This window comes from Cucumis melo, chromosome 6, assembly GCF_025177605.1.
Source record: "Cucumis melo cultivar AY chromosome 6, USDA_Cmelo_AY_1.0, whole genome shotgun sequence".
NCBI classification, from domain to species: domain Eukaryota; kingdom Viridiplantae; phylum Streptophyta; class Magnoliopsida; order Cucurbitales; family Cucurbitaceae; genus Cucumis; species Cucumis melo.
In genome coordinates, this window is record NC_066862.1 from 1,009,982 (window position 1) to 1,022,400 (window position 12,419).

Here is a 12,419-nt window from a genome sequence, read left to right on the forward strand (position 1 = left end):
ATTTTAGATTCTATCTAGACACTTTTTATTGTGATAAAAGTATACAGTGTGAATCTAAAATTTTACTTGTAAATATTTTTGTCAAAATTATTTTGAAAAAAGAAAATCAAAATTTTAAATCTACTAATCAAATTAAAAGAAAACTCAAATTTTAAAAATAGAAGTTAGGCTAAATAACGAAAATAAAAATAAAAATTAGACGGGGTTGGTTAGTATAGTTGAATTACAATAATTTATATTTTTTGTGTAGATTATCCTAGTTTCAAGTTATAATAGTATTGGATAAACTATTTTAGTTCGGAGAAAAAATAGAAAACATTGTAATAAAATAATAAAAAAACGATAAAGGTAGAATAGTAAAAAAAAAAAAAAAAAGGTTTCATCAACGGTAGACATTTATCAATGAGAAGTTTATTAAGAACTATGTCTATCTTCGACATAATTTAAAGTTTTGTTATATTTTTTTTTGTAAATATTTTGGTTCATTATATTGTATATGAAAATACACCCCGTTAAAACCTAAAACGAGACCAATCTTATTTACAAATCATTTTTTTTTTTACTTATTTACCCTCTTATAAATTATAAATTTAGAACATTACTCTTTCAATCTACATGTATTCGTTGGTAACTTTTTTAAAAATAAAAAATTAGAAAAAATGGAAGAAAAAAATCCACCATTTCTTTTTGTTATATAATGTGTGATAAAAACTTTGACCCAAAGTTATAAATTGAAATGAAATGAAAAAGAAGGAAAGAAACGGGAGGTTACAGTTTAAAAATCGTCGGAGTGAGAGAATAGACGGCGAGAATACCAGTTCAATTCCAGCCTAAGAACAGCATCACCCACTCTCTTTCCTTTTTTTAACCCTTACAAATTCTGCACCTCTGGCCATGGCAACCACAATTTCCTTCATTCTTGAACTTCAACCCCATTATTAATACTCCCCCTTTCCTTCCCTTTCACTTTACTCCACATTCTTGATTCCATGGAGGTCGCCGGAGACTGGGTTCCCAAGAACCCCCCGGCTACCCCCATGCCTGTCTTGGAGATCAACCTCATCTCTGCCCAGGACCTCAAAGTCCCTTCCAACCCTTTCAACCCCAAACACACCTACGCCGTCGCCTGGATTCACCCTTCCCACCGCCTCCGTACTCGTCTCGACACCATCGGCGGCGAAAACCCCACCTGGAACGACAAGTTCCTCTTCCGTGTCTCCCCTGAGTTTCTTGCCCGCGAAACCTCCGGTGTCTCCATCGAGATTTACTCCCTCGGCCGTTTCTGCGATACTCTCGTCGGTACGGTCCGCTTCCTGATCGGTAACGTCGTCGCCTCTAACGACTGTTCCGCTACCCCTGCTTTCACCGCCGTACAGGTTCGTCGTCCTTCTGGAAGATTCCATGGGGTTTTAAACATTGGGGTTATGGTTAATGGGAACTCTGATTTCGCTTCCTTGAATGGGGTTTCTGCCATTGGTTACCGCGATTTGATGGGGGAAAGTTTGAATCGGCGACGGAGGACGAGATCCAAGGTTTGGGGTTCTGAAACTTCACTTGAATCTCATGATCCAGAATCGTCGGAAATTTCGGATGGTAGTGAATCTTCGAGTTCCTCTGCTTGTTCTCCGTCGGGGAAACCGAATGTGCTTAGGGATTTGAACGCGATTAGGAATTTGGGGGGAACGAAAACCCTAAAACCATCAAAGAGTTCAGGGTTCTTGTGCGGTTTGGTGATGCAGAAGAAGACGACGACAACGACGACGTCCGACCTCCGTGGATCGCAGAAGAGCTTCAAGGTTACTACGGGAACGCCGGACATGGAAAGGTAAGAAAATCCAAAATCAGAACTTCAGTGGTGGAGGATGCGATTGCTATGAAATTGAATCTCAATTCAATTGTGATTTGTATTGAATTAGCTTTCATCAGTTCATTTGATTCCAAAGAAATTAAGAATGGGAGACATTTTCGAAATTCCTTCCACCCCCCGCCTCCCCTTCGTGCCACTGAAAGAGAGAGTTTCATGAACGCACCTGCAATCCAATTCATTCGTATCTGACATTTTCATTTTTAAAAAATCATTAAAACATAAAAAAATTGAAAATAAAAAAAGATGAATATAATTTAGTTTGAGTAATTGTTTGGATTATAAAATATGTTTTTAGTATTTTCGTGTGTGAATAATTTTGCATGCCCACCTAACCTTATATTTGCATGGATTACTATTTAAATGACCAATATAATACACCTTACCAACTTTACTTTTTCCCTTTTTACATTAAATATAACATATATAATTTTAATTCTACTATAAATAAATTTTCACCTGATAAATATAATTCAACTTGTACTTTCATGGACATTTTGTTGTATATATATAAAAAATATCCTTCTCTTGGTTTTAAAACTAAGTTTGCTCCTATGTTTTTTTTTAGTATTTTAACATAATGTTTTCGTACAACAACAATTAGAAATGATAATCAAATTTACCACTCATTGTTCTACTTTATTAATCTATTTTTCACTGAATGTTAGTAGCCTTGAATTTTATATTTTAAACATTTGAATTTACAATCAATTATATAACTTTTTTTAGTTTCAAAATAACAAAGAGAAAATTGGTATTTGATTGGGTAAAAGATTTCTAAATTATCGTGGTAGTTACAATTATACCGTTAATCTTTTAATAATAAAAGAAAATTTAGAAATGTAGTGATAAGTCAATTACTTATTTCAAACAAATATAATACAAATAAAACAAAAAGTGTAGAAGGGAGGATTGAGGAAATTTAGTATGTATGTATGTGTGTATATATATATATATTTGAGATAGGACAGATGTTTATGGTGTAATGGAATCTCATCCGTCAAAATCAAAAAACTGAATTGCGTAATTTGCAATTCAACCCGAAACTAATTTTCATGAACTGGAAACCTAGAAGAACGACGCAGTTTGGGTTTTGGGAGAAAGAAACCCTAAGATGAGCATAGATAGGAATTAGGGTTCGAAATGAGATGGAATTGACATGAATGATTGATTGATTGATTGATTGGGACAAACACCAGAGATGGATGGAGATCACACACACACACACACATATATATATATAGACGTCAATTTCAAATTCTGAGATCGTCGATTCACAAATTATATATTAACAGAAGTTGGAATTTACCTTTGCCATTATCTGACGCATTTAATTAAACACAGCTGGACGGTAGCTGTCGTCTCCGATTTCAATCTCCAAATTTCCAGCCGACTTTGCCATTCCGTCGCCAGCGGCTACTGTTGCTTCCATCAACAATGACGACGACCTACGTCCACGACTCACTCATCCAATCTCAATCTCACCTAACAATAACAACTCAACAAGATGATGAAATAAATTGGGGAGTTCACGCATTTCTTAAATAATACTTTTGTGGTAAGTAGTAAATTGGAGTTAGTACGAACAAATTTTCCCTTATGGAATAAATTTGTTAAAAACAATCACTTGACATCATTTCATTTGGTTTCTGTTCAATTGAAAGTTTCGCTGTTTCCTTTGTGCATCCAAATTTAGATTAAAAATACAATTTTTCTTTTCATCTATCCCTATACGATAAAAATTGAGTGAAATTTATCAATTATGATAGATTCTTAAAAGCAGTGTTTGAAAATATAATTACATTAATCTAACTTTTAATTTGAGAGTCAATTATTGTATGAAATGATGAGATCATTGTTTTTCATTTAAGATTGACTTTTTTCTTTAGCAAAACAAACGTCGCCTCTCAACATATCGCTATTGGCCCATTATATATATATATATATTTCGTATACTAAGAAAATTCGTTCGTACCAATAATAATAATCTTATTTATAATCTACATAAAATACTCAAACGTCATTGCACATGTCCTAATATTCACATCAAACCACAAGTCATAAAAAAAAAAATTAGCTTTTTTATATGTAGAAAAGGAAATATTTAGTTGTTTATAATTTCTATTTTGAGTTTTTTTATTATTATTGTTTTAGTTAATTAACTTATTATTGAACTAAACTCATTTAAACATATAGAAAGTAACTCAGAAGCACAATGAGAAGGAAATTTGAAGGTAGAGAAAGTGATTTGTTAGTGCTATATAAGGGAATATTGGGTGCCTTTTAGTTTTTCCTAAATTGTTTTGTTTTATACAATCTTTTTGTGTGTTGGAATACTTTATATATTGTCATTATTTTTGTTTTTAATTAGAGCCATTTGGCCTATTACTTCCAACATCAGAATCCCAAGTTAGGTGTTGCCAACCAATGAAGGTAGAGTGCCAAAAACAAATTAATATGTGTCTTATTTACACTCACTCTTCCATTAGTCCCACTATTTCTTTCTTTGTATCACTTTCTTCTTCTTTTCTTTTTTCATTTCCAATAGCTGTTTTAGGTCATCCCTTGATATATAATTTACATTACAAGTGTGCTAGTTTTACGTAACATATAAATGAATCTTAAAATCAAACTCAAAACTACCGATTACTTCACTTATTTACCTAATCCAAACACATAAGTATTGTTTATGTGTACGCTTTAATGTAAGTAAGTATTAAGATGAAAGTATGTTTCATATTTAACCGATGTTTTACGATGTATATCTAACTTTGTAAATATCACAACTTAAAAACTAAAATATCATTTTAGGCATACAATCCATCGTCAAGCCAAGAGTTAAAACGAAGGGAGATGAAAAAGTAGTTTCTTAATTATACTTTCTTAATGTGCTTTCTTCATAACTTCTACTTCATACTTGATAGGGTTGTAAGCATTTATCTCTGTGGGGACTTAAAACAGTAAAATTTCAAATATGATGATTGGGTGATTTTATTTTACTTTTTACCGTATTTTGTCCACTGACTGTTCTGTGTATATTTACCCACTTGTTTCTATTACCATGGCAGCAGCCATTGGACCCACTGTTCTTTACACTTTTGCCCACTATAGTAATTTTACTCTGCGTGTGTTTTATAGATAATTTGAAATGCTTTTAGATTTTTTCGATTAAAAAGTTATGTGGGATTTTTTTAATTTTGTGATCCAATTAGTACAAAATTTGAAAACAATTTTTTAATGTTTTTATATAGAAATTAAATGTTATATATTTAAAAATAATTATATCCGATACATATAAATGTATTTAAAAATACAATATATCATGTTATAAATTTAATCTCTTTTTTTTTTAATACAATAGTTATTATGTAATGTATTAAAAATTGGGTAATAGAATGGATAGCAATTTTTAGAATTATTATTAAATATCTAACAATATTTTTTAAAAATTACAAATATAGTAAAGTCTATCACTAATAGACTCTTATGGTTTATCAGTGACAGACCAACAAAAATCCTATTCATTTTAAAATGTTGCTAAATACTTAATTATTTTGAATATAATTACTACGTATGCAACTATCCCATCAAAGCTAATAATTAATAAGTTCACTATGTTCGTAACATGGCTCTCTTAAATTTAATTATCAATATCTATGATATGGTTGTAAAAAGGCAAATTCCGTACATATTCGTGAGTTTCCTTTCCACACATTCACACATGTCGTTTATTTGTTTATTTGATTTTTGTATAAGGTGATAGATGACTTAAATGTGCTTTTGGGGGTGGAAAGAGGGAATTGGTGCTCCAACTTGGAACTTCAAAGTGCTTCATCCACTATCCCTAAAATCACTTTTCACTTCTTCTTAATCCTCATTTGTCAATGCAACATAACACCCCTCCATCCCTTTAATTTATTCTTAACTAATCATCTTTTCATTACCCTAATACTCCATTTCTCATCTCTCTCTCTCTCTCTCGTTTATTTTATTTTTTCCAAGTGCACAAAAAAGGCCATTTTAGATATTTTAAATTATATATGATTTTGATCAACGTGTCATTTTTGTTCTTATTGTCAATTTCCATATTATATGCAAAGAAAAAAAAAAAAACCCCATTCGTAATTAATTAATATTATTTTCTTTCTTCATATTTTTGTATTGCTTTGTTCCTATTAACACCATCCCATGGATCGCATATCTCTAAGAATATTTTGTAGCAACTCCCAGTCTCCTTGTTCCTATTAACAATGAAACAACTTTAAACGAATAACTAATGATGTTTGCTATTTCCAATGTTTTATGAATTTACGAAGATACATACGTTTTCTTATGTTTTAAACAATAACTCGTTAGAAGACTAAATTAATTAGCAACCCTAGTTAGTTCGGAGTGAAATTTGATCAAAATCATAAATAATTAAATTAAAATGAAAGAAGACAGAGGGCCCTTGGAAGGGTAGAGGATCTATTTTATGTGTCACATATTATAATCACTCATATTAAAATGTCCAATAATTAATTATGGTGATGAATAATTAAGATTAATTAGAAATTTATGTCCACTACTCAACTAAGCCACTTAAATAATAAACAATAGTTTGGATCCAAACAAACATTTAAAACCATCTTACTGTTAAGATTGTGACATCTAACCATAAGATTTCGTGATTAATGATTTCGTTAGAGGGAAAACTACATACCCATTGTTCAATAATTAATAAATCCATGGCTTCAATCATGCTAATTTGTTAATTAGGTCCTCCAAAGTTAATAGATAAATTTTAATTAAAATTTAAATTACAAATCACTCCATAAATTAAATATAAGACACGATTCGATTAGAGCATGTCTTAATATTTATTATTTTGAATATCGTGTTATTGAAAAAATGAATATGACATATAATTTTAAATCACTTTAAATATAAAACATGAGATACTTTTTAGAATTAGTGTACGGTAATTTTTACTCTTTTTCTAACTATATATCACAAACACCCATTAGGCTAATATTCATATTGATTAATGTTCAACATTAATGTCGACCTTACCAAATACAATTCTATCATGTTATCGAATAAATGAAATTCCACATTTATTAATACTACTCGATAATAACCAATATTCTTTTTTTTTTCTTTTACAATAATTTATTAACTTTTTCTTGTTTTTTGTAATATTTTGTATACATTTAAGTGAAACGAAAAATATGAGCTGTAAAAAGAGAAAAAGAAAAAGAAGAAGTGTATTATTCTAAAGAACATGAAGCTTGATGTTGCCTCTCTTGGTCTGTAAAGTATACATCCAATAAATGTTATTAATTTTCCTAGGACAACTTTTTTTTTCTAAAACCTAAATTTATCAACTATCTAAAATTTTGTTATATTTTATAAATATTGTGTGGATTGTGATAATTTTTAAAATAATAGTCTAAAAGAGAATATAAACCAAAATAAATTTAGTAAATTAAAATAAACTAAATATGGAAATAGTAAAATTTGAGATAATGAAACAATGTTAATTCGATGTATTAAGGATGAAAAGATATGTAGTCGAGGAAGTAAGAAGAAGAGTGGGAAGAGAAAAACAAAGAGAAAGGAAAGACATCATAAGCATTTTGAAGACATTCTTAAAGCTGAATGTCAATATCATTATTATTCCATAATTTAAAATTAGAGATAAAGGGAGAGAGAGAGAGAGAGAGAGGGAGCAGTGTGTAAATTGGAGGTGATGAGAAGCTTAGTATGAATGCAATATGAATATCAAAACTAATTTTGGGCATTCGAGAATGTGACAAAAATCACAAATGTAATATATAACAATATTTTTATTCTCATAAAATAAAGCCTCGTTAAAATCTATCGATGGCTTGGAAAACAGGTGCTGGACTGAAGCACAAGGGCCTTCTTCTATGGCACAATCCCCACGCTACCCACAAACCCACGCCCTTCCACGCGCCTCTCTCACTGTAAAGCCGCTAAAACGAAAACCGCCTTCCCATTCCTCTTCTCTCCACTGTCGTTTTTCTTATATCTAAAAAGAAAACCAAAGGGGGAAGAAGAAAATTGAAATTATTAACCAAAACAAAACCTATACATCATCACTCTCTTTCTTTTTTCTCTCTACCATGCTTCCTTTCTGATTCTTGCCTTTCAAATCTAGCAACCCTTTCTATCGTTTCTCCCCCCCCCCCCCCCCCCCCCCCATTTTGCACAAATCTTTTCTTCTCATCCCCATTCCACTGCTTGAATGATAAAAGGGGTTGCTCTGTTTCTCATTTCTTTCATTCTCTTTTGCTTTTCCACCTGCATCTGAGGGTTCTTCATCGAATCTACTCCTACCCCCATTTTCAGCTGCCTGCTCAGGAGGCCTTTTACAAGGTTTGTTCATCGTGGGTCGTTCCCATCTGGACCTAATTTTCATTTTTTTTCTATTTTTTTTTTTTTTTGCTTTTCTTTTTAGTTTTTCTTGATCTGGGTTTTGTTTTTAATCCCTGTATTTGCTCATTTTCTGATGGATGTGGATATGGATTTGGATTTTTGGCTTTCTTTTAACGCGAGGTTTTCATATTTGATTGATCCGTAACTCTTGTGTGTTTCACTCTTTACTCACTTTTTTAATTTTTTCTTTGGTTCTAATTTGCAATTCTCTGTTGGGGTTAAGCTTTAGAAGTTGAGATGCGTTTTATTTATTTATTATTTATGTTTTTTCTCTTTCCGTTTGGAGAAGGTAGAGATTTATGTTGATTTAATGTGGACTGGAACTTCTTTTGGAAAGCTTCCTTTTAAATTGATTTCCATTGCTTATACCCTTTGCAGGGATGATTACGGGATTTACATTTCTTAAATCTGTTGTGGCAGTTATTTTCCCTCTTTGGAATTTGGCTTTGGAGATACTTAAATGCTTATACACATTTTTTTGAAAGAATATTGTACTCATGAACAGTGTCTCTCTTTTGTTGTTGTCTGCCGCTCTGTCTGCCATGCTTTCCTGTGGGTTTGTGTATAATGTCGTTTGTTTGGGTTCAGGTTTTATCTACCTTTATCCTAATTTGTGGTTTTATAACATCTTTGTTTCTTGTGTATGGTCGCTAGTTGTCTGGGAAGGATCCTTTCTTCATTTAAGTAGTCTACTAATGTCTGAAAATTTTCCACTTACTATCCCACGTAGGATTCTTGAAAACATGATGTATCGTATGATTTACGGGCGATGTTTTTACACTAATGGTTGTGTCATGTGTTTAGGTTATTGTATCTGTAAAGATCAGCAATTTTATGTTGGAATCCCTATGTTTTAGTCTTGACCACCTTCCTTCTGTTGTCATTTTTATTAAGTTGAAATGTCCTTTTTCCCTGACATTTTCTTTTGGAAGAATGTGTTTTATGACGTGTTCTTGTTTCAATTCAGAAGATTTGGATTGGTTCATTCCTGCTGCTGCACTGCTGCTTCTGATAGTTTGACTACTGTGATTAGTTCGTCATTGTTTTGATCGTTCCTTGTTATGGAGAGACAAACGTCGTGGATAAGGCATTGCCACACTGATATGTCAAGAGATCTTGAAGATTTTGATTCTTACTTGGATTTTACAAATGAAGGAGGCGAAGAGGCTGTAGCAGTTTCTGTGGAGTCAATCTTGCCTGATGACTTGTTGGAACGAATTCTCTCCTATCTACCGATAGCGAGCATTTTTAGAGCTGGTTCTGTGTGCAAAAGATGGCATGATATAGTTAGTTCAAGGAGGTTTTTGTGGAATGTCTCGCATATCCTATCTCAAAAACCTTGGTATTTCATGTTTACAAGCTCCGATGAGCCTATTGGTTATGCCTATGATCCTGTTCTTAGAAAATGGTACGCTATCGATCTCCCCTGCATCGACAAGTCAAATTGTGATATTGCCTCGTCATGTGGCTTGGTTTGTTTCATGGACAAGGACAGTCGAAGTGAGTTACATGTCTGCAATCCCATAACTAAATGCTCAATGAGATTGCCAGAGCCCTTGGGATCAAAGTCCTCCGATTATAGTGCCCTTGCAATCTCTGTAAACAGGGTTTCACACAACTATACAATCTCTGTCGTGAAATCGAAGCAAGTTCCTGGAAACTTCTTTCAATGGGATATATCAATTCATATTTATGATTCGGAAAAAATGATGTGGGTTACCTCCCTGACTGAAGTCTTGACGGGTTGGAGAGGTGGTGACGAGAGTGTGATTTGTGATGGAGTTCTTTACTTCTTAATCTATTCGACTGGAGGTGGAGCACCTGATAACCGCCATGGTCTTGTTACTTATAATATCTCTAACCATTCTTCTCATGGTCTGTTGATAAGAAGCTTTATCCCTGCTCCTTGTTCTCTCACTTGCGGTCGATTGATGAACCTTAAGCAGAAGCTGGTCATGGTTGGGGGAATTGGTAAACCGGATAGGCCAGACATCATCAAGGGGATTGGAATTTGGATTCTTTGTGGGAAGGAGTGGCGAGAAATTGCACGCATGCCCCATAAGTTCTTTCAGGGATTTGGGGAATTCGATGATGTTTTTGGCAGCTGTGGCACTGATGACCTTATTTACATCCAGAGCTATGGAGCTCCAGCTTTACTTACTTTCGACATGAATCTAAGACAATGGAGATGGTCGCAGAAGTGCCCGGTGACAAAGAGATTCCCTCTCCAGCTTTTCACTGGCTTTTGTTTCGAACCAAGGCTTGAGATCAATCCCTGACTTGTTTCTTCTCACAGTTCGTTTTTGTGTGTTTTTATTAACAAGATTGTCTGAAATTTGGTTGATTTTGTTCCTATTTGCTTTATCTATTGAACTGAAGAATCTACATTCCAAGGAAGGAGTATATACATGTAACTGCAGATAAAAGCTGCATGCATATTCATGAATATGAGAATAGAATTCTTTACATAGGAAAATACCACTCAAGTAAAACTGGTTACAAACTCCGAGACTAGTTCATATTTGGTGATTCCTCTCTGTAGTTGCCATTGATGGAACTATACTTTTATTCTTCACTTCAATGGATCACTCTCTGTTAATCTTGAGCACTCTCTAAAACTTTACTATTTAATACAAGTATATATATCTGATCCATACCAAATCCAGGTTAAACATAGATTGTAGTTCTAAGTTGTCTGCAGAATTCTCTTTGATGGCATACTCAGACCATCTCCTTTTACTTCGGCTCAAACCCAAAGTATATAAGTAGGCACTTTTGCTTGGCTCTTTGATTTTGTTAGCCTGTTTATCCAAACAGTTTCATCTTGCAAATTTTTCTACAACCAAGTATTATAAGATAAGAAGGAATGTTATATTATATTAAGAGACGTGCTCATATCTTCGTAAGATGGTCTGAATACTCGTTAATATATAAAACAAAGAAAATTATTATGTTTTATTTTAACAGGAGATGTCTCATTATTGGAGGAGTTTTTGTCTTCTATGAAAGGGAAGTGAGTCCCACTCCCAAGCCTTCCAAAACGATGGCAGGTAACTTTAAAAGGGTCTTAAAATACTGAAGTAGGTGCAGCAAAGGATAGAAAGTTTATGTAATGGAAGGACCCTTTATAAGTTGATCTATTAGTCTAATAAATCAAATCTAACTTTAATGGAAGAACTTTTTGGGATATCGATCTATTAAGCTTTGTAGAGTGCTAAAGATCGGCTCGAATATGATCTTTTTACCTTTTTTTTCCTCTTTTTACCAACTTTATTTTGTGTACATGGCCAAGTTCTAATCCATTTTAAAAGACACTTTTTTACTTGGTAATATATTTGTAGCTTAGCAGACCCAAATCCAAAGGGTAACAGAAGTAGGCATAGGAAAATGTGTGTTTTGAAAAGGAGAGTTAAACCGTTACGAAAATAACTAGGAGAAATGGATCAAAGGTCAAGTCTACGAGAGGGCCTCAACGACAACAAATATATTTCAACTTAACGAGGTTTTTCGTTAACCAAGAATCTTGTCCCCTTAATTCACATGAAAATTATAAAATTTTGTCTCTAATTGGGTATGTCTAATATTACTTCATAATTAAACTATACCCAATGAGAAAAAAAAACCTAACTTTGTTTTCTGAAAAACCAATAATGTGTTGGTAATGTCTCTTGTACGTGTATTCGCATCATCACATGGAACGTTTGTCGAATTCCCATTTACTTTTAATTTTTTAATGTGATTGTTTCTACCTTTTATTATCCAATTAATTAACTAATTAGTTAATTTTTGTTTTTCTCGTTTTGATTTTTGTTCTTCCCATTTGTCCATTCCTGTTATTCTTTTCCTTATAAACCAAAATTCTGAGCAGCAGTTAACCCTAAAAACAAATATTCTTAATAAATATATGTCTCAATTCCTTGGTATGTTTTGTGAGTTGAGCTTTGGGTAAATATATATATATAAAAAGAAAACCCCATCTTTCTTTTATATATATATATATATATATATATATATTTAATTTGGTGCTAGTCTTAGTTATTTTCAAACAAAAAATTATATACATATGTTAACATCAAGTTAAATATTATTAAATCATGATTTTATAAACATATGT

The 12,419-nt window shown here is 32.6% G+C and overlaps 2 protein-coding genes across 3 annotated transcripts; both read left to right on the plus strand.

The window, feature by feature from the left end:
- The first annotated feature begins 989 nt into the window (after window positions 1–989).
- On the plus strand, window positions 990–1,829 carry LOC103483209 (uncharacterized). The gene has a single exon (XM_008439704.3). It carries the CDS (start codon window positions 990–992, stop codon window positions 1,827–1,829), a length of 840 nt encoding a protein of 279 aa, XP_008437926.1.
- A 5,879-nt stretch (window positions 1,830–7,708) lies between these two features.
- On the plus strand, window positions 7,709–10,910 carry LOC103483210 (F-box/kelch-repeat protein At3g61590). Of its 2 annotated transcripts, none has more exons than XM_008439705.3 (2): window positions 7,709–8,245; window positions 9,273–10,910. In XM_008439705.3, the coding sequence occupies exon 2, from the start codon at window positions 9,367–9,369 to the stop codon at window positions 10,582–10,584; it is 1,218 nt and encodes a 405-aa protein (XP_008437927.1). In that variant the 5' UTR covers window positions 7,709–8,245; window positions 9,273–9,366; the 3' UTR covers window positions 10,585–10,910. The 2 variants fall into 2 exon arrangements, with proteins under 2 accessions (XP_008437927.1, XP_008437928.1); XM_008439706.3 differs by having other exon boundaries at window positions 9,276–10,910.
- Window positions 10,911–12,419: the final 1,509 nt, after the last annotated feature.